The sequence below is a fragment of the Melopsittacus undulatus genome, chromosome 1, assembly GCF_012275295.1.
Source record: "Melopsittacus undulatus isolate bMelUnd1 chromosome 1, bMelUnd1.mat.Z, whole genome shotgun sequence".
NCBI classification, from domain to species: Eukaryota; Metazoa; Chordata; class Aves; order Psittaciformes; family Psittaculidae; genus Melopsittacus; species Melopsittacus undulatus.
This window is the reverse complement of record NC_047527.1, coordinates 96,186,161-96,209,163: the sequence shown is the minus strand read 5'-3', so window position 1 is coordinate 96,209,163 and position 23,003 is coordinate 96,186,161. Positions and strand designations below refer to the sequence as shown.

The following is a 23,003-nucleotide window of genomic DNA, read 5'->3' as shown; positions in this document are numbered from 1 at the left end:
TTTTCTGTGTTCCAGCTTGTGTCTGTAACTCTCTTACATAAAACACCTCCAGCGAGAGTCTTAACTGTTCCCTGTTCTCTACTGTAGGGTAGTTGTTGCCAGCAAGAAGCTACAGTCTTTTTGTAAGGCTGAACTACTGGCATTCTCTCAAACCCTTGTATGCTTTGTACTTCATATCTTGGTGGCTGGCTGTTTAAATTCCCCCATAACAATATATTTCTTGAACTGGGGAGCCCCCACACTAACACAGTATTCTGGGTATGGTCTCACAGGAGTTGAACAGAGGGGAATGTCCTGCTGGCTCTACTTGTGCTGATGCTGACCAGCATGTGACTGCAGCCCAAGGCACTCTGCTGATGCGTGTTCAGCTTGTCTGCCAGACTCATCTCCTTTTCTGCAGTATGCCAGCCAGCCTCTCACAGTTTGCTCTGCAACATAAGCTTACCCTATCCCAGAGGCGAGGCTTGGCACTTGCCTTTGAACTTCATGAGGTTCCTGTTGGCCCATTTCTTCAGCCTGTTCTCCAGAATTTCATCCTTCCCCTCCTCCTCCCCAGTTTGACACTGCTAGCCAATCTACACTGATTAAAGCACCAATGAGAATGAGTTATTTTTATTAATGAAGACTCTTTAATAGTAACACCTGCTGAAGTTTTAAAAACCATGTAATCCTTTATTTGTTGAGGTAATATATTTCTAATTTCTTCGATTTCTATTCTAATTTCTTCAGATTTTTATTCTATTGTTTTCAATGTCTACATTTGTTGTAAGAGGTTCCCATTAAGTTTCAAACAAAACCTTTCCTGCAAAAAGTGCCAATGTTTTGGTGTGAAAGAACCTTAAAGTTAGTGCAGATTTCCTGTTTCATTTGATTCTACCATGTCTTGTTCAGGACATATTTGGTAACTAGAATGCCTTATCTATGTCAAAGCCTTTAAAGTAGGCTTTTCATCAAAATGTCCAATATTAAATAAATTAAATTGGCATAATATGCATACCTGGATGATGTTATCTGCACAGGTGTGCACAGCTTTAGGTGAGCTTGTACAACTAATCTGTGCAAATACTGCCATTTCTTTTAGTGCAGAACAGGTTATATGCATTAGACCTTTGAAAGTTTGCAAAGACATCGTTGTAGTAACATCAAATAAGGTACATTTTGTAGTGTAAAACATTTAAAGAAACATCAAAATGGCACATGCAATGCGAAAAGTTTTGTCACAGAAGCATCTTGTTATTCTGACAACACTTAAAAAGGCAACAAAAATAAGGAAATTTTAATATTGAAATGAAATACATTTTCATACATTGGAAAAGTTAGTGACTGGACAAGTTCAGTATGTAGGATATCATTCTCGATCCAAAATAGCGATTTTGCCTTCCCTGAAACTAACTCTTCTTTATGGCAGGAAATACAGGGTCCCATTTAGATGAATAAACCCAGCTTTCTCAGGAAAGGTGGGGGTTTTTTAGAGAGATAACTATCATGACATGATGCAAGCCTGTTTTCATTAACATTTTTCATGTCTAGCAACACTCATTGTGAGCTCCTCAATCCAGTGTGGTGCTAATCTTCCTTTGTGTTGATCACATCTCATTTCATTGCTGCAAAGAAACAGTAAGTAGGTTACTGATTTAATTATTCATGGATGTGATTCAGCATAAAAATAGGAAGATCTCTGTACAGTTAAATACCTCTTAATGGTTTGGCTTTCTGCATTTCTAAAAATTATTTAATAGCACAAAAAAAGGCATCAGAACAAACAGATACTTAAATTACTTTAGTAAATTTACATTCTTGTCTTTGGCTGGGTAAGCAGTCTTTAAATGACAAAGAGCAACTGATGTGTCAAGTTTGAATCAGGAAAGCATGCTGCAACAGGAAGATGACCTTACTGGCACCCACAGAACACGGAGCAATACTAAGCACACCAAGGCATCCGTCAGGGAGTGAGTGGGGGTGGTATTTGCAGCAGACAGTGATATAAAATCCAGCACGCAATCCTGAACTTGTATTACAGACTAGTTGGCAATACCACTGAAGTTATGCTTGCTTTTTCCATCCCCCCATCTTACTGCTGCAAGAACAAACTACTGCTGTGTTTGGGGTGAATATATTTAAGTGGAGTCTGAGCCATGCTGGGAATCTGAAGTGGGTTTAAAAGCAGAGGTACATGAATTTAATCCAGTGAGAATCCTCAGTCAGCTAGGTTAGCTTATTTGAGGGGCAGGAATGGTGGGCAGGAGCGCTTTAAGCCACACACATTTTATTCCAGATGTACAGCCTCAGTTTTATATTTGGGATTAGTATGCACTACCTCATGTATATGGCACTCAGCTGGAAGAGATGCAGCAAGCTAGTTTTGCCTTCGAAAACCTGATAGCATTCTTTGCTCTTGGCAAAAAGAAAACCAAAATGCTTACAATTTTGGGTTTGTGGGGTTTTTTTGAGGTTTTTTTTTTTAATTGCAGGATACTTTAAAATCCAAGTAAATACAAGGTACAATTAATAAATTAAACAGTATTTTCATGCTAGGAGCTGCCCATAGTTCAGAACTAAGTGGAAATATGTAAAACTGTAAAAAATAAGTTTCATTTCTATTACCTCTTCATCAGCGTTTTCTATCCCAGCCTCTGTCATCAGGTCAGCAACGTGCTTTTCAAGGTCATCAATGCGCTCACCCATTTCTTCCAGTAAAATGTTAAAGATAACTTATTTATAAATCTAGAGTAAGGTGGTGGTTTTTTTTTCTTCTGTGACAAAAACAAGCAGCTTTCTTCCACATATTTCAGCCTCTTATGTTTAATGCAAGATGAAGCATGCACAAGGTTGTATGCCCACTTCCTCTTGCAACAAAAGAGAGAAGCATTTATATTCCTCATATTTTCAAATGCCTTCGTGTATCCCCATAAATGAACTGGAGTATTTTCTGTGTAAGAGATTTCTTTCTTTATGAGGAACTGTTTTAGGTGATTCCATACAACCAACCTACAGAGTATGAGTGCTGCTCATACTCTGATTACATAAAACATTATGTTCATATTCATAAATCATAGAATGGTTTGGGTTGGGAAGGACCTTAAAGACAATCCAGTTCTAATCCACCTTCCACTAGATATTCTGATCATATAAAACATAATTATTTTCTTGCACTAAAGCAGACACTTCCTGAAAGGTTGAGTTTCAGGAAAAATGGAAAGTGTAATAAATGCTCCATTTCAGAAAGCAGAGGTAGTTTCTGCAAGTACATCTAATGAGCAAGCTCAGAGCGCCTTCAGGTATGATTTTCTCCTGTACAAGGCTCATCTTCCCGTGCTCAGGTCTTTAGGATTTACTAAGAGTAAAGGGAAAAAAACCCGGCCTTTGGGGGCAATTCGTCTGTCTTTACATCATAGCGCTTAGCAACATCAATCATTACATTTTAATTTGATGGCTAGTTAAAAAACGCTCGCCCAGACATTTTTAAAAGGCAGAGCTCCTCTCCACATCAGCGCGCAGGGGGGGAGTACCAGGCCTGGTTCAGCGGGGGAGCCGCAGCAGGAAACCCGCCCGTCCCTCGCGGCTAAGTAACCCGTCCCGAAATAGGATATTTCTCAGCGTTATCTTCTCAGTCAGAGCTTGGAAATTCTCCTGCAGCTGATATAGCAGGTTTTCCGCCTGCGGGTGAAAAACAGAGAAAAACAGAATACAGGGGCCCCGGGGCGGCTGCCCCCAGACGCGCGTCCTCCCGCCCCTTTCTGCCGGCTTCCTGCCCCTCTCCGCTAGCCTGTCTGGGAGCCGGGCAGACGCCCACCCAGACGGAACCCCGCAGCAAAGGGCACCTCAAACCCGGGCCCCCCTCCACGCCGCCGGGCTCACCAGCTGCGAGAGGTCTCCAGCGCCCGGCGGGTCGGCGGCCGCCATCAGCTCCGGCTCCGAGCCGCGATCCACCGTCCGCCTCCCTGGCTGCGGCGGGGCGGGCAGGTGAGTGCCCCGCCTGGAGCCGCCGGCAGGAGAGGCAGCAAGGGAAGAGGATGAACCATTAAGGCCCGTTCTTTTATTCCCAAAGAAATCGTAGTTCTACAGGGTAATAACTAAATAAGGATGTTTGATTATTTATTAAATAAGGGTTTGATCTTCAGAGATCTCGAAGTCTGGGGCTGAAGTGAAGAAAAATGCTTGTCTACCAACAAAGCTTAAGTTTGGTGTTTTGGTTTTAAGGTTTGTTTCGTTTTTAATATGTAATCAGTTTTGCAACACAGAGTGGTAAAAATACCGGATGTGTTGGAAGATCCTTGCACCAGGATGTCTGAAGAGACAAGACCAAAGGCATCAGCACAAATTGGGCGGTGCCTCTTGCAGTTGTGCTTGCATGTAGGTCATCCCCCTGCTTTTCAGCTTCACAGCATAAAAGGCTCCTGGTGCATCTACTGCAGAGGTGTTTTGTTGTGTACACAGATGTGCCAAGTGCCGCAACTGTTTCCTGATGTAAAATGGAGATGTTTTCCATTTACTGGGCCTATATGGTTAGGAGGGTATTGCTGCTGGGCAATAGCTTTCCTTAGCCTATTACTTTATAGCTACATCAAACATGTAACAATGCTTTCATCCACAAAGTTTCTGAGTTAGAAATGACCTCAAATACTAGAAAGATTATCTCCTATAAGCCTACCACTTAGAATCCTTCATAAAAAACTTAATTGTCTTCCTTCTTGGCCTTCCCCACCTCATTTAGGAAGGCATGTTAATCTCTATGGTGAGATTTGACATCAAAGCCAACCTCTGCATTGCTGCCTGGTTTCTCCTTTCTACATCCTTGTGTTCCCAGTCTTGCAGATTTTCCTCTTTGTCCTTCTTATTGTAGAAAGAAAACTCAATTTTTGTACAGCTTGAGTGCGCTAGCAGCAGTACTCATCTAGAAAGCTTCTAGGTAAAACAATTTGAACAATAACAGGCATATAGGTATCTTTTGCATTAGTATATAGCCACATAGCTGCAACCACATAGCATTTTTTGTTCTGGCATAAATTTTGTTCTGGCATAAATTTTGTGGCATAAATAAGAAGAAACAGTTGTTGCTTCTTACCTTTCATTCATTGCTAATAAATCTCATTTCCCTTAGGGCTAGATAGTAAAATTGTACTATTTTTGTATTTTTACTCCTGATAACCTCTCTGCTTGTGTCCAGATATCTTGAACAAAGTCATAGAATCCTATTTGAAGAGCTTGCAGGGGTGAAGAAACAGCTGCAAATGTGGAGGAGCAACCATTAGACACCCAACGAGTTTGCAAGAATTGCACTAAATCTTTGTAGTGCCATATTTTATCAGTGCCTAGGTTAGAGTTCAACTGAAAACAAACATTACTTGGTAAAGGCTTTTTGTAAATAGCTCCTCTTGTTTGCGAGACAGGTCAGGGGGGCTGGAGCAAAATAACATGGTATCCAGCCAGCCCAGCAATGGAATAAAGATAATTAAAAGAATGAAGGAGACTGAAGGCAATATTTCACCGTGCATTTTCCCCTCTGTCCTGGATTCAGCAGTCTGGTTCTTTTACTTTGTGGACTCCATAGCTAATTGTTAATGGTTCTCCGAGTTCAAATCTTGAGCAGAATTAGGCAAATGATCTGCAGCTGGATTTATGGAATAAAAATTAAGTGTCTGTAAACCAAAAAAACTGTCATGGAAAAGTTCCAAAGTTCAGAAAATGAAAGAATAGAAAAAAAAAACCAAAAAGACTTTGCTTAACAATTAATTTATTTAAAAAAGAACTGGTGCTCTCAGCTTTGCCCTACTGCCATCTTATTCCCCCCTCCTCAGAGGGCTCTGTTTTTCGGTGTTGAGCTGTTACATGTATTTCCAGGGTCTGAAATCCGGGAAGACATGCCATATTTTAAAAGCAGTAATCCATGTTAGGCATGCATCCATGCACTAAGGAAAGCCAACAAAGAAAGCTTTTGTTGTTTCAAAAGCAGAGGTTTACCTGAGAACCAGTAAACAACCGATCTTACTGGTGCTCATGAGAGTATTTACTGCAAAAAGTAAGGAATACTTCATTTGCTAAAAAGGTACCAAGAAGTTCATGTTGGCAATTAAACAAGTCTTGAGGAACAAAAGCAAAGATTTGACAATACAAATTAATTTGCCGTGGCAAAACATGGCCTATGCTAGTTTCTTCCAGTAAAAAGCTTAGACTTTAGAAATGTTCAATTTACATACGTCCTCTTGTTATGAAGCACATGAAGTAAAAATAAAAAGTAGGGTGACCTAGAGGCTGGGAAGCCATCTGCTTCCCTCCTATTTCACAATCGTGGGACTGTGCTGTAAAATCTTCACATTGTGCTTTTATGCTGAAATGATACCCAAAGTGTGTTTCTCTTGCTCTTTCCTAGGGAAATTCCAGACCCTCCAATGCTGGAAGGAGGACAGGAAATAAAAGTATGTTTAAACATTTATAGTCCTAAGCTCCAAGTTCAATGACACTACTATCCAATGCCAATCTGTAAAAGCCTGTGGTGTGGAGTGATAAAAGAAATGGTTTGCAGAAACGCATTGCTCTTACTTTTTTATGTTACATAAAGTCCCTTCCCTCTTCTCTTTGCTGACAAGTAAGATTTTATACACCAGGAAAGGAAACAGGAAATTTAGTCATGGAAGGAGACAAGAAGGCAAGTATTCCTGGGCCATGTCAACTGTAGAAGGTTTCTCTAAAGAAAAAAAGGGCTAAGTACAAGCTTGTTCTTGCACCACAGCCATGGTATTTCTGCTACCGGATTGTAGGGTTTGGTCTTTGAGTCATGCTGTGCTTGGCCCTTCCCTCTCTCTTAGGAAGCTTCTCCTGTGTCACTTTGCAATCATTGCTCAGAGGGACACAGTGTGCAGAAAAAGCATCTGGCTTTGCCAAGTCATCAGCTTTTATATGCTGGAATCCCAAATGGTGATGATGGTTCTTGCAAGCAAACTATGAACATTTACCTGTTTCTCTTGACTCAGCATGGTGTAGCTCACTGAAAGCTTGTTCCACTGGAATACTCACTGATGAAGACAATGCTTTTCTTTCATCTGGTAACTTCAGTAGAAGTAACAAGTTGCTGTTACTTAAGAGGTTAGAAAGATGTGGTGAGAGGAATGCAAATGCTTCAGGCATGGGGAAAGGGCATTTGGGTCAATGGTGCCTGAACACCCTAGTGCTTCTTTGAAAGACAAGTCATTTGAGGTGAATATTAAAAGCTTGGGTGTTTGTGCATGGTTCAGATTTCAGGCTCTGTATCTTTGAAGAGAAAAGGGTAATTCCAGCAGTCAGGAAACCTGATCCCTGATCAAGGTGCTCTGCCTTCAGTGAATGAGCTGCTTTCTGGGACTGTTGCTCACAAATTCTCTTACAGTGAAACTTGTTCAGTCAGCCTCTTTCTGCAAGTTTCTTCAGAAATAAAACTGACAGGGTTAAGGATATACCTTATCAGAAGTTCCTTGGGTGTACTACGGATATCATGTATCACTAAGTACCTGTAACAGAAAACAGGGTATAGTTTTTCCTTTAGTGTTCTGCATTGAGGATAAAATGTAGGAGGAGCAGAATGGCTTTGACTACAAAGGGTGGTGTGATGGCTTCCTTTTGCTCTCTGAAGAATTGTGTGTGAATTGTGGCTTTGTGAAATCACCTCTCTAACTGCTATTGACTGAATTATTACATGGCAATCTAGAAACCTCTGATTCCCAGGTGTGACTGATAAAAGGTGCTGCTTCCCATGCTGCTTTCTGCCCCAGCCTTGCTCCTTACAGCCTTTGGACAATGGGGGTGGAGGGGTTCCCCTCCTAAAAGGCTACAGGAGGAAGCTGGAGGTGTTTGTCCCCAATGGAAAAGGGAACATGGTCTGTTTTCTCCATCCTTGTAGCTCACTGGTGGCATGCCTGACACTGATCTAGAGGCTGCATTCAAATCACCCTGCAGTCCTTATGCTGGGTGCCGTATGTGCACAGTGGAGCTTTCTTGAAGAAAGCACAGAGACAGGCAAGGCTCTGCCTGCCTCCACTGTGAAGGCTAGACAGGGCAGCACAAGGACAGTGATCCAACCCCATGTGTTCAGATCCCACAGCTTTCTGTTGCTCTCTTCCAGGTTCCTCATGGTCCAGAGCAGAATGTGTTTTGTACAGAGAGATTAAATGTGGCTTATGGCAGGGTGTGTGATGGAGAGAGTGGTTTTCTACAAAATTTGGTAAAAGAGCCTGTGCTGGAAGCTGGGCAAAGGAGTTCTTCATTTGAAGATGCACGTTTTCCTTTTCAAAAGCTGTAAAGAACCATGGCAAAAGTTTTCTGTGAGCAAACTGCACTCTGTTCATGCTTCCTTAGAGCTTCAGAGATAGTTTATCCCAGAGAAGACAAGTAGAGTGTTTTTCTGGTACATTTTAAATTCACTTTGAATTACCAGCTTACCACTTACTGTGGTTGCAGAAAACATGGGTGGATTTGGGCAAATATGGGGAACAACTCTCAGGAACATCACGTGTAGAATAAACAATACATACTCTAACAGCAAGGTTTGAATCAGTGAGCAATGACAGTAATACAAACCCTCGAGGATGTGGAAATCTGATTCTTTGTCTATTTTCATTGGGAGAAAAAAACTTGTGCTTTTTTTGTCTGAAACAGAAATCCTTTGCAGATATGCTTTAAGACTGGAACCTTTGCTGACAGTGGTCTGCCTGATTCACTTTCTTTCTTCTGTGAGACATTTGTGGCAGAGGTTGGGTGCTGAGAGTATGACAGTTATTCTGTGCAGCTTGGCTGCTGTAGGAGGCCTTCCCACCCCTACTCTGTTTAGTGCTAAACGTGGTGTTTGCCAGCGGGAGTATTGAGGGTGCATATTCCAAATGTGCCTGGCAAAAGGCATTTGAAATGATAGGGACATAGAGGGACTGGAGGGTGCCAAGGGATGCTACCAGCATAGGTTGGCACAGGTGTTACCTGGGCAGAAGAGCAGTGGAGATTTGGGCCTCCACAGCCAGGGGAAGGGATTCAGTGACACGGGCTAGTGGTCTGACCCCAGATCAGAAGGGGATGTGTTCAAAGCACTTTTGGTGCTCACTGTGGCTCAGAAGACACGTGAGTATGTTCAGCTTCTCTCTGTGATCAATGTTCTATTAGTCAAAAACAACCTGTAACAGCAGCTTCTTGGGGTTTCAGAAAAATCAGACTATAATATTAGTGTCTGTCTCATCTAGATTACCATCTTGGACTCGAGTGTTATTCACACAATAAAGTTGGGTTTTGTTTCCCCTTCCCTCACCCTTGGCTTCTGGTAAGGGCAGTGTAAATTTGTTTTGTTCCATTCTGATGTGTAGAAGAAGTTCTTATGAGTACCACAGATGCTGAGCTTAACAGAAACAAACCAGTGTGTGAATGTCACCTGACATGCTTTATCCTTATCCTGGAACAGAGAAAGAAAGAACAGTTTGGGTGCTGTAATGCTGCTGGCCTCAGATCATACAGTGGTATTCTGAATCATGCTGAAGCTATAGTTCCTTTGTCGTTTTTGTTTTCTCTCTCTGATTCCAAGCCACTCCACAACTTCATCAAGAGGGAGAGAAAATGAGTCAGGGAAGGCTAGAGATAGTTCTGGTGAGACTTAAGACATTGCACTTGCACCCTCACTTGTGCTTCAGAGATAAAGCCAGTTTATAGATTTCCCAAATTACATTTCCCCTCCATGTGCTGGGTTTGGCCATGATGGAGTTAACTCTCCATAGCAGCCTCTGTGGTGCTGTTTGATTTGTGACATGATAGGGCACCAGTGTTCGAGGTATTGCTGAATGGTGTTTGCACAGCATCAAGGCCAGCTCTGTTTCTCAAAACAGAGAAGCAAATAGGCTAAGGATGGGCAAGAGGGTGAGAGGGGAAACAGCCAGGATAGCTGACCCCAACTGACCAAAGGGACATGCCAGACCATGTAGCATCGCACTTAGCAATAAAGATGGGCTGCAGGGTAGTGTAGTTTCTTCCAAAATAGCTGTTGCTTGGAGATTGGCTCTGCGTTGGTCTGCTGGTAGGAGGTGGTGAGCGATTGCCTTTGGCTCATTTAATTTGTGTTGTGTTTCTTCACTTATTAACCTGGCTTTATCTCAACCTAAGAGTTTGTTTTTTCCCCTCAGTTTCACCCTCCTGCTTCTCTCCCTTAATACTGCTGGAAGGGATGTGAGTGAGTGACTAGGTGAGGGCTTCAATGTTGTTTGAGGTCAGCCTAACACACTCCCTCTTTTTCATCTCACTCCCCAGTATCAGCAACTTCTTTGAATGCAATGATCTTGTAATTAGTAAGTATGCTGACCCAGGGAGGAGTGAAGTGTGGGAGAGAGGAAGATGGTTGGACAGAGCCTTGGACAACATGGTCTAGGGTGAGGCATCCCTGCCCATAGCAGGGGAGTTGGAACCAGAGGATCTTAAGGTCCTTTCCAACCCAAGCCATTCTATGATTCTATGGTGCAGGTATACTTAGCAGCCTTTTTAATAAAATAAGATAAAAAGAAGAATATAGATGGTGAGTAAACCTTATGCCACAATGATGGGCACCATGCATTGATTCAGCACTGGATAGAACCTGAATGAATTTTCCCATGGCACACTGTGCAGATCCCATCTGTGCAGATGTTCCTCATTTCTGGTCCTTCAAACTAACATATATTTTCTTATGAGAAAACAAATCTTAGAAGTTGTTGACAGGAGAACTTCTGGCTGCAATGTTAGACATGGGCAGGGATGTGCAGATGGCTGGTGCTGAGCAGGAGCTACATGTAGGCTCCTCTGCTGGAACCAGCTTGCTGAGGTGACCTTGCCGCGATGCAATATGGCATATGAAGAGCATATGGGAGATAAACAGTTGTAGTCAGCTGGGCCTGTTTGACAGAAGAGCAGGGTGTGGGTTAAGCAGTTCCAGTTCAACTTCTTGTCTTGTGTGATATGTTGTTTATTTATTTCTCCACTCACCTGAACCTTGCTCATTGTTTCAAAGCTGTAATGAAGAATGGTTCATATATCTCTGCCAGCTCTCAGGTTGATTCCTGCTTCACTGTCATGTTTCATTTGGAACTTTTTCTTCATTTGTCTTTGGAAATGGTAGCAGCCTAGGTACAGAAAGTAGTCTAAGCAGCTCAGGCTGTGTGGTCCTGGTTCCCACTCCCTGGTGCAGAGCTAAGAGATAAGCTTGGAGACTGGACATGTTTGTCAGAGGTCCCCCTTGGAAGTGGAGAGGGAGTTCCATTGTGTGCTCCGTACTCACTGCTCTGTTTATAAAGACCAGTGCTGAAGATAAACTGGTGAAGATCATAGAATCAACTATATGCAGTAGAATAATAACTCCTGAGTTTGATTTTGTCCATTAGTTGCAAAGACAGGGGCTCACCAGTGTTCAAAGGGAACAGGAGGTAGCCTCTGCCACCAGTTGTAGTAGGGTTGCTTTAGAAAATCAGAAGTGGAGAGAAGAGGATGATGATTTAGGGATAATACATCTTGGTAGGAATAGCCAATTTCAAGGTACTTAAGACCCATTTACTTTTTCCATGAACAGTACAGTGAATACTTCTTTTTGATTTTACTAGGTTTGTAGTCATACAGTAAGATATAATGTGATAATTGAAGGGAATTTGGCTACTTAGAAATTCACATAATCCTTATGACATTTATGATACAATGCGTTCAAGGAGTGACTTAAAGCTTATCTGCAATGTCTTTAGACTACGTCTTGCAGGGAATTCTTCCTATGCTTGCTTCAGTGCAACAGCATTTCTGGTATGTAGAATATAAAATAATTTTAATATTCATCTTTCAAAATCAATTGACAGGACAACAGACTGGTTAGAAGATGTTCAGCAATCTGCTCCAACAGCCCTTCTCCTGCTGCAAAAAAATTGCAAAGAGGCAGCTAAGGTTTCTGTGTTAAAACTTGAGTGGTTGATTCCTGTGTCCTGTTTGACCTAGTGTTCTTCTACAAGGAATGGCTACATGGAGCCAGTTGTAGAAACAAGCCTCTGCTTACTCTTCTAATTCAGTGGCCCTAACTGCAAACCAAAACCTTATATATATATTGGTGTATATATATATACATAAAATATTTATATACATAAAATGGATTTATAAACACACCATATCCACTCACCACTTTCAGCTTGCTTAAACTGTATACAAAGATACCATAGGAACATCTCTTAACAGGTATTATCTTACCAGATTTCTTAATCTGGAATAAATCAAAGTTCTTGGAGGTTTAGGGACTGTGCTGTCACCAAAATGTTAACTGCTAGGACCTAGTTCATAACTAGGTGGCTAGAGCTGCTCACATATTCCATTTCAGTTCTCTTACAGCAGCTGTCATAAGAAGATTAATATTAGTCTTCAAAGACTGGTGTGAAACATACCATCTGCTTCTGTTTTCTGAACAGGTAGTTAAATTCTACAAAGTCATGCACTTCACTCATAAAAGAGAAGCATCAATGTACTTTATTGATATAAACCAGTGAGTTAACAAAGTTAAATGGTGAGCGTAGTTTCTCAAGATTCAGTGGCAAGGTATGCTTGATTATTTACTGCATAGAGGACAGGGCCACACAAAAGTGTCAGGGAGGCTCTTGCATTGGGTCATGAGGGTCAGAAAAGATCCCTTTGCTTTCTAAACTCCTCAGAGAGGAGTCTAGGTGCAGCTACATCCAGACTTACTCTCAGGTTTATATCTGAAGGGTATATACATGCAATCAACCCTTTGTATCACTTAGCTATGATTTCAAAGTTTAGCATGCTGTTAATCACTTACCAAGAATCTGTTGAGCCAAGGAATCTCTCAGCCTTGAGGAGTAACCTTGAGATGTGTCACTACTCCAGGGAAGATCCTGGTGTGGAGCCCACTGCCATGTAGGCGAGCTCCACAGGCCCTGGGCTGTCCACTATTTATAAAGTATGATGATTGACTTATAGCCATATCTGCATACAAGCAAGACCTCTGGTCACCATTCTAGGCAGTCCTTGGCTGCCATATTGCCATCCATCCCCAAAGTCCAGAGTAAGCTGGATGCAGCCATCACAAGCTGCACTGGTGGTTATGGCTTGGGGGAAAGCACACTATGACACAAAAGGAGATTTTTGTTTTCTGTAAAGGGGAATTTTGCCAGTCCATATGGAAAAATAAATGCACCTGTTCATTTTCTCCTCACTCAGAACCAAAGGATTACTGTCTGGCAGTGAAGCAATGCTGCTTCTATGGTAGGGCTGATTTTGCACCAAAGAAGTGATCCTTCTGAGCTCCTTCTCTGTTACTAAGTACATTGAAAATTAGTTTGATGTCAAGCCTCACAAGGCCAAGCATTCTCATCTGGCTGCACTCAGACCTGCAGAAGTTTTCCTGAATGAAGCAAGACTGTTCAATCATCTGTTACAGCTCAAACCTCAGATAAATTTTCTTCAGGGGACTCTCCTACTAGAGTTTTGCTGCGTCTGTTATGGTTGGATATTCTGTGTGCTTGGTTATATATTCTGCTGAAATCAGCGAACACTTTAGGATGTCATCGATGCCAAAGAAATTGGCCCCTGGCTGCTTGGAGTATTCTAAGACCTAAAAGGTTCCTCCCTAATGCTGACACAAGCTTTTGTGCAGTTGCTCAGCTGGAGGAGTTCAAGCCAACCTGTCATTCCTCCCCCACCAAGTGTCTGGCATCACTAATCAGTTTATCTTACATCAGTGGATTAACTCTTCAACAACTAGGACATTTTTCACTGACTAAAACTGAGCTACATTCGCACAGTAATAGGCAGTGCTGTAGTTCAGCATTTTTACCCTTACAGTTTCAAGTCAGAGTGAGCAACCCAATTAAAGGCAGTTGTCTGTTTCCATCTGAGTACTTTAGAATCTTAATATTGTATGAAAATTGTTATCACAGAGACTTAGAAGTATCCTGGAATTATTCTGGAAGCTAACCTGGAGAACTGGTGACAGCCTGGGCAGTTTCTTCTATGTAGGTAGCCATTACTTTAAAATCTCTGCTTTCTCAAGGTGATTTCTCAGTGTTTTCTCAAAACATTTATATTTACAGGAACAAAAGTTGGCTTCCTAATCTGCAGTACACTTATTTTCAGCCTGAGGCTTGTTTATACCCATGTGTTTAAAGAAAAATAATGTGGCAAGAGCTCCCAAGAAATTTTGGATAAGAAGTTGACATAACTATGTGATTATAACAATGCACAAATGATATCTGGAATATTAAATAATAAAATGTTAAATAATAAAATGTTTTAAATCATGCAATTTATACATACTTTGATTGTTATACTCTCTCTAAATGAGCCAGATGCTCTGAAATCAAGAGCTTCAGGCTCCTCAGCCAAAAATCAGAATTAAAGACTTCCACTGTGTATTTTTAACAAACTTTCAGGTCTGTGGAACAAAGTGAAGCTATAGCTTTCCTGTAGGAAAGATGAATCCTAATGTTATCATTGATGTAGAAGGGTGTTTTTGATATTTGTATGATAGTACCCCAAAAATGGTCTTTGAAAAATACAGTCTGCAGTAATGTGCAGGTTCTTCTGCTGGATATACACCATAAAAACTTGCCAGGTGGCAGAAATGATTGCAGATGAGTGAGATGCTTTGGAAGCCCTGAAACAAATATTTATTTCTATTTTTAATTCAGCTCATTTCTATTAAAGACTCAAACCAAATGTTTATAGTTGCTGATAAGCCACACAAAATAATACATCATTCAGTTGTAGGAAACCCCATCTCATTTCTCGCCTGTTGCATGAGCAGCAGGAGCATATATGCATATATCAAAGTGCTATGGGGAGTCCAAAGAACAAAATTTGGAGACTGTTGTGCAGCTACTTGTGAGGTTGAATGGATGAACTATCCTTTTTATTGTCACTGAAGCTTGCCACAACCTCAAGCAGCCCTTTGAGGATGCAGCATCCATGCTGTCAACTTCTTCGTTGCATCTGCGATGCATCACTTGAACTTCTGCTCAAGCAGAGCCTAAAGGAGGGGCACAGAGGTGCTGCTAGGGCTGGAGCACCTCCATATGGGACAGGTTGAGAGAGCTGGGAGAAGCATGGAGAAGGCTCTGGGCAGACCTCAAAGCAGCTTCTGGTGCCTAAAGGGCCAAAAAGAAAGCTGGAGAGGGGCTTTAGACAAGGGCAGGTAGGGACAGGACAAGGGAGAATGGCTTTAAACTGACAGAGGGGAGACTGAGATGAGATCTGAGGAAGAAGTTCTTCCCTGTGAGGGTGGTGAGGCCCTGGCACAGGTTGCCCAGAGAAGCTGTGGCTGCCCCATCCCTGGCAGTGTTCAAGGCCAGGTTGGATGGGGCTTGGAGCAACCTGGTCTAGTGGAAGGTTTCCCTGCCCATGGCAGGGGGTTGGAAGTGAATGAGCTTTAGGGTCCCTTCCAATCCAAACCACTTTATGATTCTCTGTTGGCCCAGTGCCAACAGCAGTAAAGGCTTGCTGATCATTTTGAATGGAAAATGCAAGTTTCCCCTCCCTCTACCACCTTTTATCTATACCATTGTAGGGAAATAACCCCTCTCTGTTTAGGAAGATGTGTCAATTGAAGTTGTGTTGTCACAGTTAAGGAGCGGGTGCAATTTTGAGAGCCACTGAGACGTGATTTCCATGAGGCGTGACTGAGTTTCCCGTAACTTTCAAGCAAAAGGAACAAGTCAGAGACAGGTGAGGGAGGTCTAGGACAGCGTCTAAGAACAGGGCGCGGAAGGAAGGCTCCCCAGGTACGCCCTCCGCCATCCCGGGGCAACCCGCTCGCGTGTCCGGTGCGTGCCGGCGGCAGACGCACCGGTGACTGCGGCCGAAGCAGTCATGCCCCGGGTAGCGGCGACGGGGCCGACACCGTCTCCGGTTACCAGTGCTCTGCTAGCCCCGCAGCCCGCACCCCCTGCCACCGGCAGGGCCGCGCGCGCGCGCCGAATCGACGGGGCGGCCCCGTCGCTCATTGGCGGATGGCGTGGCTGGTCATTGTGGCGTCACAGACCGCCCGAGCCCCGCCGCTGCCGCCGGTCGGTCGCCCCTAGTTGAGGAGCGGTGGTGGGCGGAGGGGGCATGGCGGCGGCCCGATCAGGTAGGGAGGCAGGCGCGGCGGTGCCGGGCGGGAGTGTGTGTTTGTGTGGCTCCGGTTGAGCGGGATGCGGCGGGGAGCTCCCGGCGGGCTGGGGAGAGGACGGGTGAGGGAGGCCCCCTCAGAGAAACGCCCGGCAGTCGGTTAGGGGCGGGCGTGTGTCCGTGCCCACCTCAAGCCGGCGCGCCCGGCCGTTGGCAGAGGTCGCCTCAGCGGCGGAGCGGGGGCGGCTATCGCTCTGTGAGGAGCTCTGGTGAGGGCGGGAGCGTCTCGCCAGGTTGTGAGACGGAGAAGGGGTGTCTCCGGCCCGCCCGTGGCAGGGCGGTGGTCGGGGTGCGGTAGTACCGTGCTGTTGGCGAGGAGCAGCCCCGCGATCGAGCCAGGCTCACGCCCCGTGCCTTTCCCCAGGTGCCGGCCCTGCCAGAGAGGGCGCAGACATGGTGCCGCATCCCGCCCGGGAGCCTGCCCGTGGCTAAAGCCGATCTCCGCCGGAGAACTGCAGCGGAGGCGAGCCTTCAGCGTGACACTCCCCGGGGCAGCCTCCCGGCTTCCTCCCGCCATGGAGGCGGGTGGCTTGGAGTGGCTGCTGGTCCCAATGCAGCAGCTGGTGTCGTGGGGTGCTGCGGGGGCCATGGTGTTCGGCGGCGTGGTGCCCTACATTCCCCAGTACAGAGACATCCGCCGGACACAGAACGCTGAGGGCTTCTCCACCTACGTCTGCCTAGTGCTACTGGTCGCAAACATTTTGCGGATACTTTTCTGGTAAGTTTGTTTTGTGTGTGTCTGTCTGTTAGTCCTAAAGGTTCTTGATTGCTGGTTGCAAAGCTCTGAATTGCAATATTTGGGGAAATAATGTGGTTTACGTGCTTTGACCCCTCACTTGAAGATCAAAATACTGTCCATACATAAGTGGATGAATTTCTATTGTATAAAATAACCTGGTCTTAAGAGTGCTGTCTGTTACCCTTGCCGGATCTGATTATTAGTGCTTTGATTGCAAGATGTAACTTTTAAATTTGTTGATAAAGAAGGTTATTCTTAATCAGATTTTTTTTCTTGCTGACTGTATTTGATATTTTTTTTTGTCTCTCCTGCTCTGTTCTCAGAATGAGGACCCTGGTCCTGCACATTTGTTGTAGCATCTAGTTGGTATTAACGTCACTGTGATATTTGCCATATGTTCTTGCATTTTCCCGGGATGCCACCTGGTTTCAGAGGGGGTTAATTTCTAAATCTCCTTGCGTAACTACAAAATGAAATATTCTTTTATAAGCAGGCAAAAAGTGGGTAGTCTTTCAAAGCAAATCCTTTTTGCTTCTAACACCACTTTCAATATTTAAAAGCAAATTTGCTTCCATATTTAGATCTTATGCTGCTGGACAAAGAAAATGTTATTATGGCATGACTTCCATGAATTAATTTTATTAACTTATATTCCTCATTACTTCTCATAATATAGATGATACAACACTGGGAATGTACTTGAAAAAAAAAAGAGATAAAATGGTCTGGGAAATTACTGCAACCAAGGACAGTTACTCTGACTATTTTGACTACAAAATACTGTGTTGTAGTCCATGGAGACCTGATAGGTAACAGGCTATGTCCTTTTGTTGGTTTCCAGTTTCCTTTTAAAGCTCCTCTGATTAAGTATAAGTTGCTTCCTGGATTCTTCTGCAGCAAAATGTAACATATAAGTGCTGTGCTGGAGGGGAGGGAACAGGTGATCTTCACAGCTGGCAGTCAAACTGGGGAGTCATCACTAGATCAGAGCTCCTTGTTGCATTGGACTTATGTTTTCTTGGGGAGAAGTGTATGGAGCAGCTGTTGGAGAAAGCAGAGAGCAGAAGGGAAGTAGAGGAACTGGCTTGGGGAGGAGAAGCAAAAAGCCTGAGTTGACAGTTTGAGAAACAGATATTGTCTATTTTTTGTTTCACTGGAGGTAGTTGAAATATACAAATGATTTGTATCCCAAGGGAGATGCTGTCAGTTTCTAGGTAACCCAGGTGACTACACCTCTGAAATGAGGATTGGACTGTGGAAGAACCAAAAGGTCTTTAATTTTAATTAATTTTAAGTGTATGTAATTAAGAGATGAGCAAAAAAAATACTACGAGTACTGAAAAGTTAAAATTTATGTTAATATTAAAAGATTTGTAATTTTTCTTTTTTTGCAATAGAATCGAGTTATATTGATAAGATTATGGGGTTTTTTTTTGTTGTTTTTTTTTTTTTTTTTGTGTTTACTGTGAGTATTTAAGCCACATAATAGTATCACTCTCCGAGGCATGCTCTCTGTAGGGTCTGGTCATCTTGAAGCTTGGTGATGGCATAGAATGGGTTGGTGCAGTATGTGCATAGGTGTGCCTTTACAAGGGTAGTGTGGAAGGTGCTGCTGGCTTGTGACGTGGCCACTTCAGTGGGGAAGTGTTGCATGTATGGGCCTGCAGAACTTTTATTTCCGTACTTGAAATGAATTGTCTCTTTCTACTTTTATTGAACTGAAAGATCTAAGACTTGTATAATGATAATTCAGTGTTCCCTGAGAGAGAATAGTTTATTTCTCTACTTAAAAAGATTAGGCTTCCCTATAAACACCAGTAAGTCATGAAAACAGCAGCTGAAGGGGGGATGTTATCCTTGGGCATATGAATGATTAAAGTAAAATAGCAGAGCAAGAGCCTTCGATTTCTGTGAACATGATTAGAATGCATTCATGAGCATTTGTTAGTTCAAGTTTTGTGTTAGCTGTTTAATGTCACCTATGGCTGATGACATCTGGGACACAGCACTTTAGATAATTTGACAAGAACAGCAGAATGATTTTAATTGTGTAGTAATATTCAGTGGAAGAAATTGGAAGTTTTTATTTTTCATGATTATTTATTAAATAATAAGATTCATTATTGTGCTAGAACAGAACAGTCCTACAGGTAATTTTGTTTCTGTACAATTTTTCTGCAATCGGACTTCTGAAGTACCAGTTGATAGCACTACTTCTCCTTTCATTTAGCAAACCAGTCTGGACCTTAATCAAAGCCTGTCATCTGAAAACTTTACTGATATATAGCTGCTGTTTTCAATTGGTTTATTTGTTTCTCTTCATTATCTCTGGTTATTAAGTGTATGAATTATGCCAGATTTATCCCCCTGTCTTCTCTCCACCCTGATCCAAAAATAAGTACTTAAAGTGTTAGGCTTTAAAAACTTTCATGTTCTAATAGTGTTCTTTTTCAGGCCTTAATTATTTCTTAGGATGGCTTATAGTTTGGTGCTTTTTTTTTGTAATGGTTGTTTTTTTTTTTTTCTTCAAAGACATTTCTGTAATTAGTTTCTGTTCTTACTTCCAGATTTTCCATGAATCTCATAAATTCTTGTGGAATGTTAGTATTTCAGATGCATAGGCAACAGGAACAGACAGTTCCTGCCTTTTATGCTATGGTTGTCATTCCGGAGTAGTGCCAGTCTTGCTGTATCTGCCACTCCTAACAGACACAGGCCCAGCTTTCCCAAATGGCTTGATTATACTCTGCTCACCCCAGTTGTGGGGGCAATTCCCTCATTTCCTATTTGTGAATTGTCAGATTCCATATGTTACTACAAATGTGCTTAGTTATCTCAGAGGGGGGTTACTTATTTATTTATTTTAATGTTATGTTTTGCACTGGGTGAAGTTTGACCTTTCTCTCCCCTCCAAATAGAGTATTTGCTATCTAATCTTCTTGGCACATTTTATGTGTCAATAATGTTGCAGCTAGTGTATTGCACTGTGACAGTAACCCAGTGAACAAAGTAGTACAGAGATCAAGGATAGCTGTCTTGTTTCATTACCTGTTTTCACAAATTTTCTTCTTCCAGTTAAATTGTCTGCAATGGTAAGCCATCTTTTAAAGTCTAGAGGACAGAGTGCAATGCCTCTGCTTCTTGTCTTCAATTTAATGCTTTAGTTTCAGGGTGTGCTCAAAGAACTTCTGTTTACTGGTAATGACAGTAACACATTATCCATTAAGTATTTTTTTTGTGCTTCTGTGTTACACAATATCTCAAAGTATCATCTTTAAAGAGAGAGTTCTGCTTTCTTTAATCTGTGTTTGGCCTTGCTCAGTTCCAACAATGAGTTATATGCCAGAATTTTGTGGAAAAGTAGTGGGAGAGCACTGGTCTGCAAGAACGAAGACTACATATGGGTAGCAATGGGCATGATTCCACTTTGCTTTGTTTATGCATACAAGACTTTTGCTTAGAAAAAAGAAAGTAGAAGCTTGACTCTGCAAGCTTGTAGCTCAATGTGTTGACTGTGTGTGAAGTCTTTGGTCCTTTTAAAGAAGAGTCTGGAAAACATTAATTTGAAAAGTAGATTCTGTGTTCACAGCATCACACAATGAGGTTTCCACTTAACCATGTGAAAAGTAGATTTTGTTCTGTGACTAAACTTGATATTAGATTAGCTTTTTTTTTTTTTTAGTAATAATTTATTGTTATATTTTTTATAACACTTCAAAGCAGCATTTATTTTGGGGTGCCAGTGTAGCTCTTTGTCATGATTTATGGTTGATATTAGCTGATTCTTTGTTCTAGTCCTGCCCCTGTCAGTACTGCTTCTCTTGTCTGTCTTCTCCAGACCCCATAGGTCATTGTTTCTTGCTCTCAACTCATTTCAGTTTCTGGGTTGGTGAGCCTAGAAGAAGGTCTCAGCTGTGGGTGAAGCAAAAGAGGCATTGCAAAGCTCAACACTTTCGTAGTTCTGATACATAGGAAGATGTATGGCATGCTCTGGAAAATATGATATGAATTTTTTCCCTTCTGCTTTTTTAATGGAACACTTCATTACCTTTTTTGTTAGGCAGTGTCTTACTGTACTTGCTAGAGTCGGCTCTGATTTCTTGTTTAAGACTGATTACTAAAATATCCAAGGGATACTTGGATACAGTCTTAATGATGAGGTGGCTTTTGAGGGGGTTAATCATCTTGGATAAGCTGTCCTAGGCTGTTTTGAAGTTGTAGTCTGGCTTCAAAGCCTATTGTGGCATTTGAACTCAGTTGTGACCAAGACAGACATACCTTCTTGGTTCATGTGGCCTGCAGTCTGCCAGCTGACTAGCTTTGCATTGTCATGGTTGAAAACAGGAACAAGAAGGCGGGTGAGAGTTGTGTAATCAGTTGGGGGTGGAGGATGCAGAAAAACTTACTTGTGAGTTCTCCCTCTCTTCTCCCTTACATTTTTAATACAGAGCTTATGATGAGATAAATCGTGGTTTCTTTTAATATTAAAATCAGAATAGCTAGAGGAAAGGGAACTGTAAATTTCTTAGAAGTCAGCAGTAGGCATTTTTACTTTTAACTTAAGTTCAGCCAAAAGTACTTAGACTCTCTTCAGTTCCCAGAGTTTTTTTTTCAGTCTTGCAGTCCATAAAATTTTATGTAGTAGAATAATATGGTTTATGTGTTTTCCAGGAAGACAATATTCTTTCCAAAGGTTTTGAGGCGCAATTCTGCAGGCCTAACCCTCATTCAGCAATGTAATAGAAATCCAAACAACAGAAAATGAAACTGTGCTATTTTGGAGTTGTTATAAAATAGCTGGCTTAAGACAAGCTGGAAACAAGTTCTGACAGTCAGGGAAAAGATGCAGACCATGGAGTGTATTATTTTTGAACAAAGGTAACCCTCTACCCATTACACATCAGTTCACCTGAAACAAAATGGATTCTGAAATTTGAAATGTCAGTAGAACTAGAAGCTCTTGGTGCCAGAGGCAGTGGAATAAGCTTCTTGTTCTGAATAAAAGTTTACTGAGACAAGTATGCAGCTGGAGTTAATTTATAGGAAAATGATAGACTTGCTGTTGTCTGGGGTAGATACCTATGTATTTATTTTTCTGTAAAACCTGCAGTCCTACCTGTGGATCAGGTCCCTGCTGTCAGATGTTTCTTTGGCTTCAGAGAGTGGGCCAGTGGTGTCTGTTTTTAGGACTTCCTGTGGGTAGCAGAAACTTTTGCTTTTAAGACTCCTGTCACTAAAAATAAATCTTGCCTGCTTTCACCATGTGGGGAAGGTGGGATGATGCTATAAACCAAGCTGACAGAATGACTACAACTTTGAAAGACTGCATTACATATGGCCTGCTGGTGGAATCTTGCTCAGATATTGAGAGCAAAAGTGTTATGCAATTCCTCCTCCTTTTTATAAATGCCAGTGAACAAGGGTAAAATGCGCTGATCTTTTGTACAAGTGGTAAAGGTAAAAGTAGGGTTTCGTATGCCCAAGTGAGACACTTGTTTTGGATGCTCCATAAAGTCCTGGCAGGGTATATGTCAAGTAGAAACTCGTATCATGAGATCCTGTTGTAAAACTAGTTTGTTCATTCTTCTTCTTGCTGATTAAGTTTTGTAATTTTATGGGCTGTCTTTCAAGACAGCTGCCGTGCTGCTACCTTGGGCTATTATGTCATGGCCCTGGTGGTGTGTGCAGTATCCCCCATGCACTCTATGTTGCCTTAGAATCTGTAACTTCACAAAGAGCTGGACAAGTTGACCTAGGTCAGTGAGGCCTATAGTAACTTCAGAGGTTTCTACTTTTGCAGCGAGTGAAATAGTCTCTCTGACATCCAGGAGTATAGATCAGGGAGATGATGATCATGTTGCCCCAATAGCAGTCAGTTTCTTTCCAGAGGTGTCTCAGATGAGCAATCCTTTTATGTTCAGTTTAGATTAGGCTTCTTCTGCACAACTGGCATTTGCTGTTTTGAGGAGGCCCAGGACTGGAATAGCAGGATTACTGCAATGGGATTGAATCAAACTGATGAAATGATGTGGTTTTCTCAATGACGAGTTAGTCTCTGTGCTGACTTGAATGTTTGCTTTTGTTTATCACCCTGAATGTGCATTAGTCATTTTAAGGCTGCTGAAATACTAATAAAATA

At 42.3% G+C, this 23,003-nt stretch overlaps 2 protein-coding genes across 3 annotated transcripts in view; one reads left to right on the top strand and one right to left on the bottom strand.

Moving 5' to 3' along the window:
• Window positions 1–646: 646 nt before the first annotated feature.
• HSBP1L1 (heat shock factor binding protein 1 like 1) lies at window positions 647–3,987 on the bottom strand. Its single transcript, XM_005149855.3, has 4 exons — window positions 3,859–3,987; window positions 3,591–3,657; window positions 2,605–2,693; window positions 647–1,604 (listed from the first exon to the last, which is right to left on the bottom strand). The coding sequence occupies exons 1-4, from the start codon at window positions 3,901–3,903 to the stop codon at window positions 1,599–1,601; spliced, it is 207 nt and encodes a 68-aa protein (XP_005149912.2). The 5' UTR covers window positions 3,904–3,987; the 3' UTR covers window positions 647–1,598.
• Window positions 3,988–15,990: 12,003 nt separating this feature from the next.
• The window catches only part of SLC66A2 (solute carrier family 66 member 2), a 64,969-nt gene continuing 57,956 nt past the window's right edge, over window positions 15,991–23,003 (top strand). For both annotated transcript variants that reach the window (XM_005149857.3, XM_005149856.3), the window contains exons 1-2: window positions 15,991–16,084; window positions 16,490–16,843. In XM_005149857.3, the coding sequence (XP_005149914.1) occupies window positions 16,641–16,843 (203 nt within the window). In that variant the 5' untranslated portion in view covers window positions 15,991–16,084; window positions 16,490–16,640. The remainder of the gene's footprint in view (window positions 16,085–16,489; window positions 16,844–23,003) is intronic.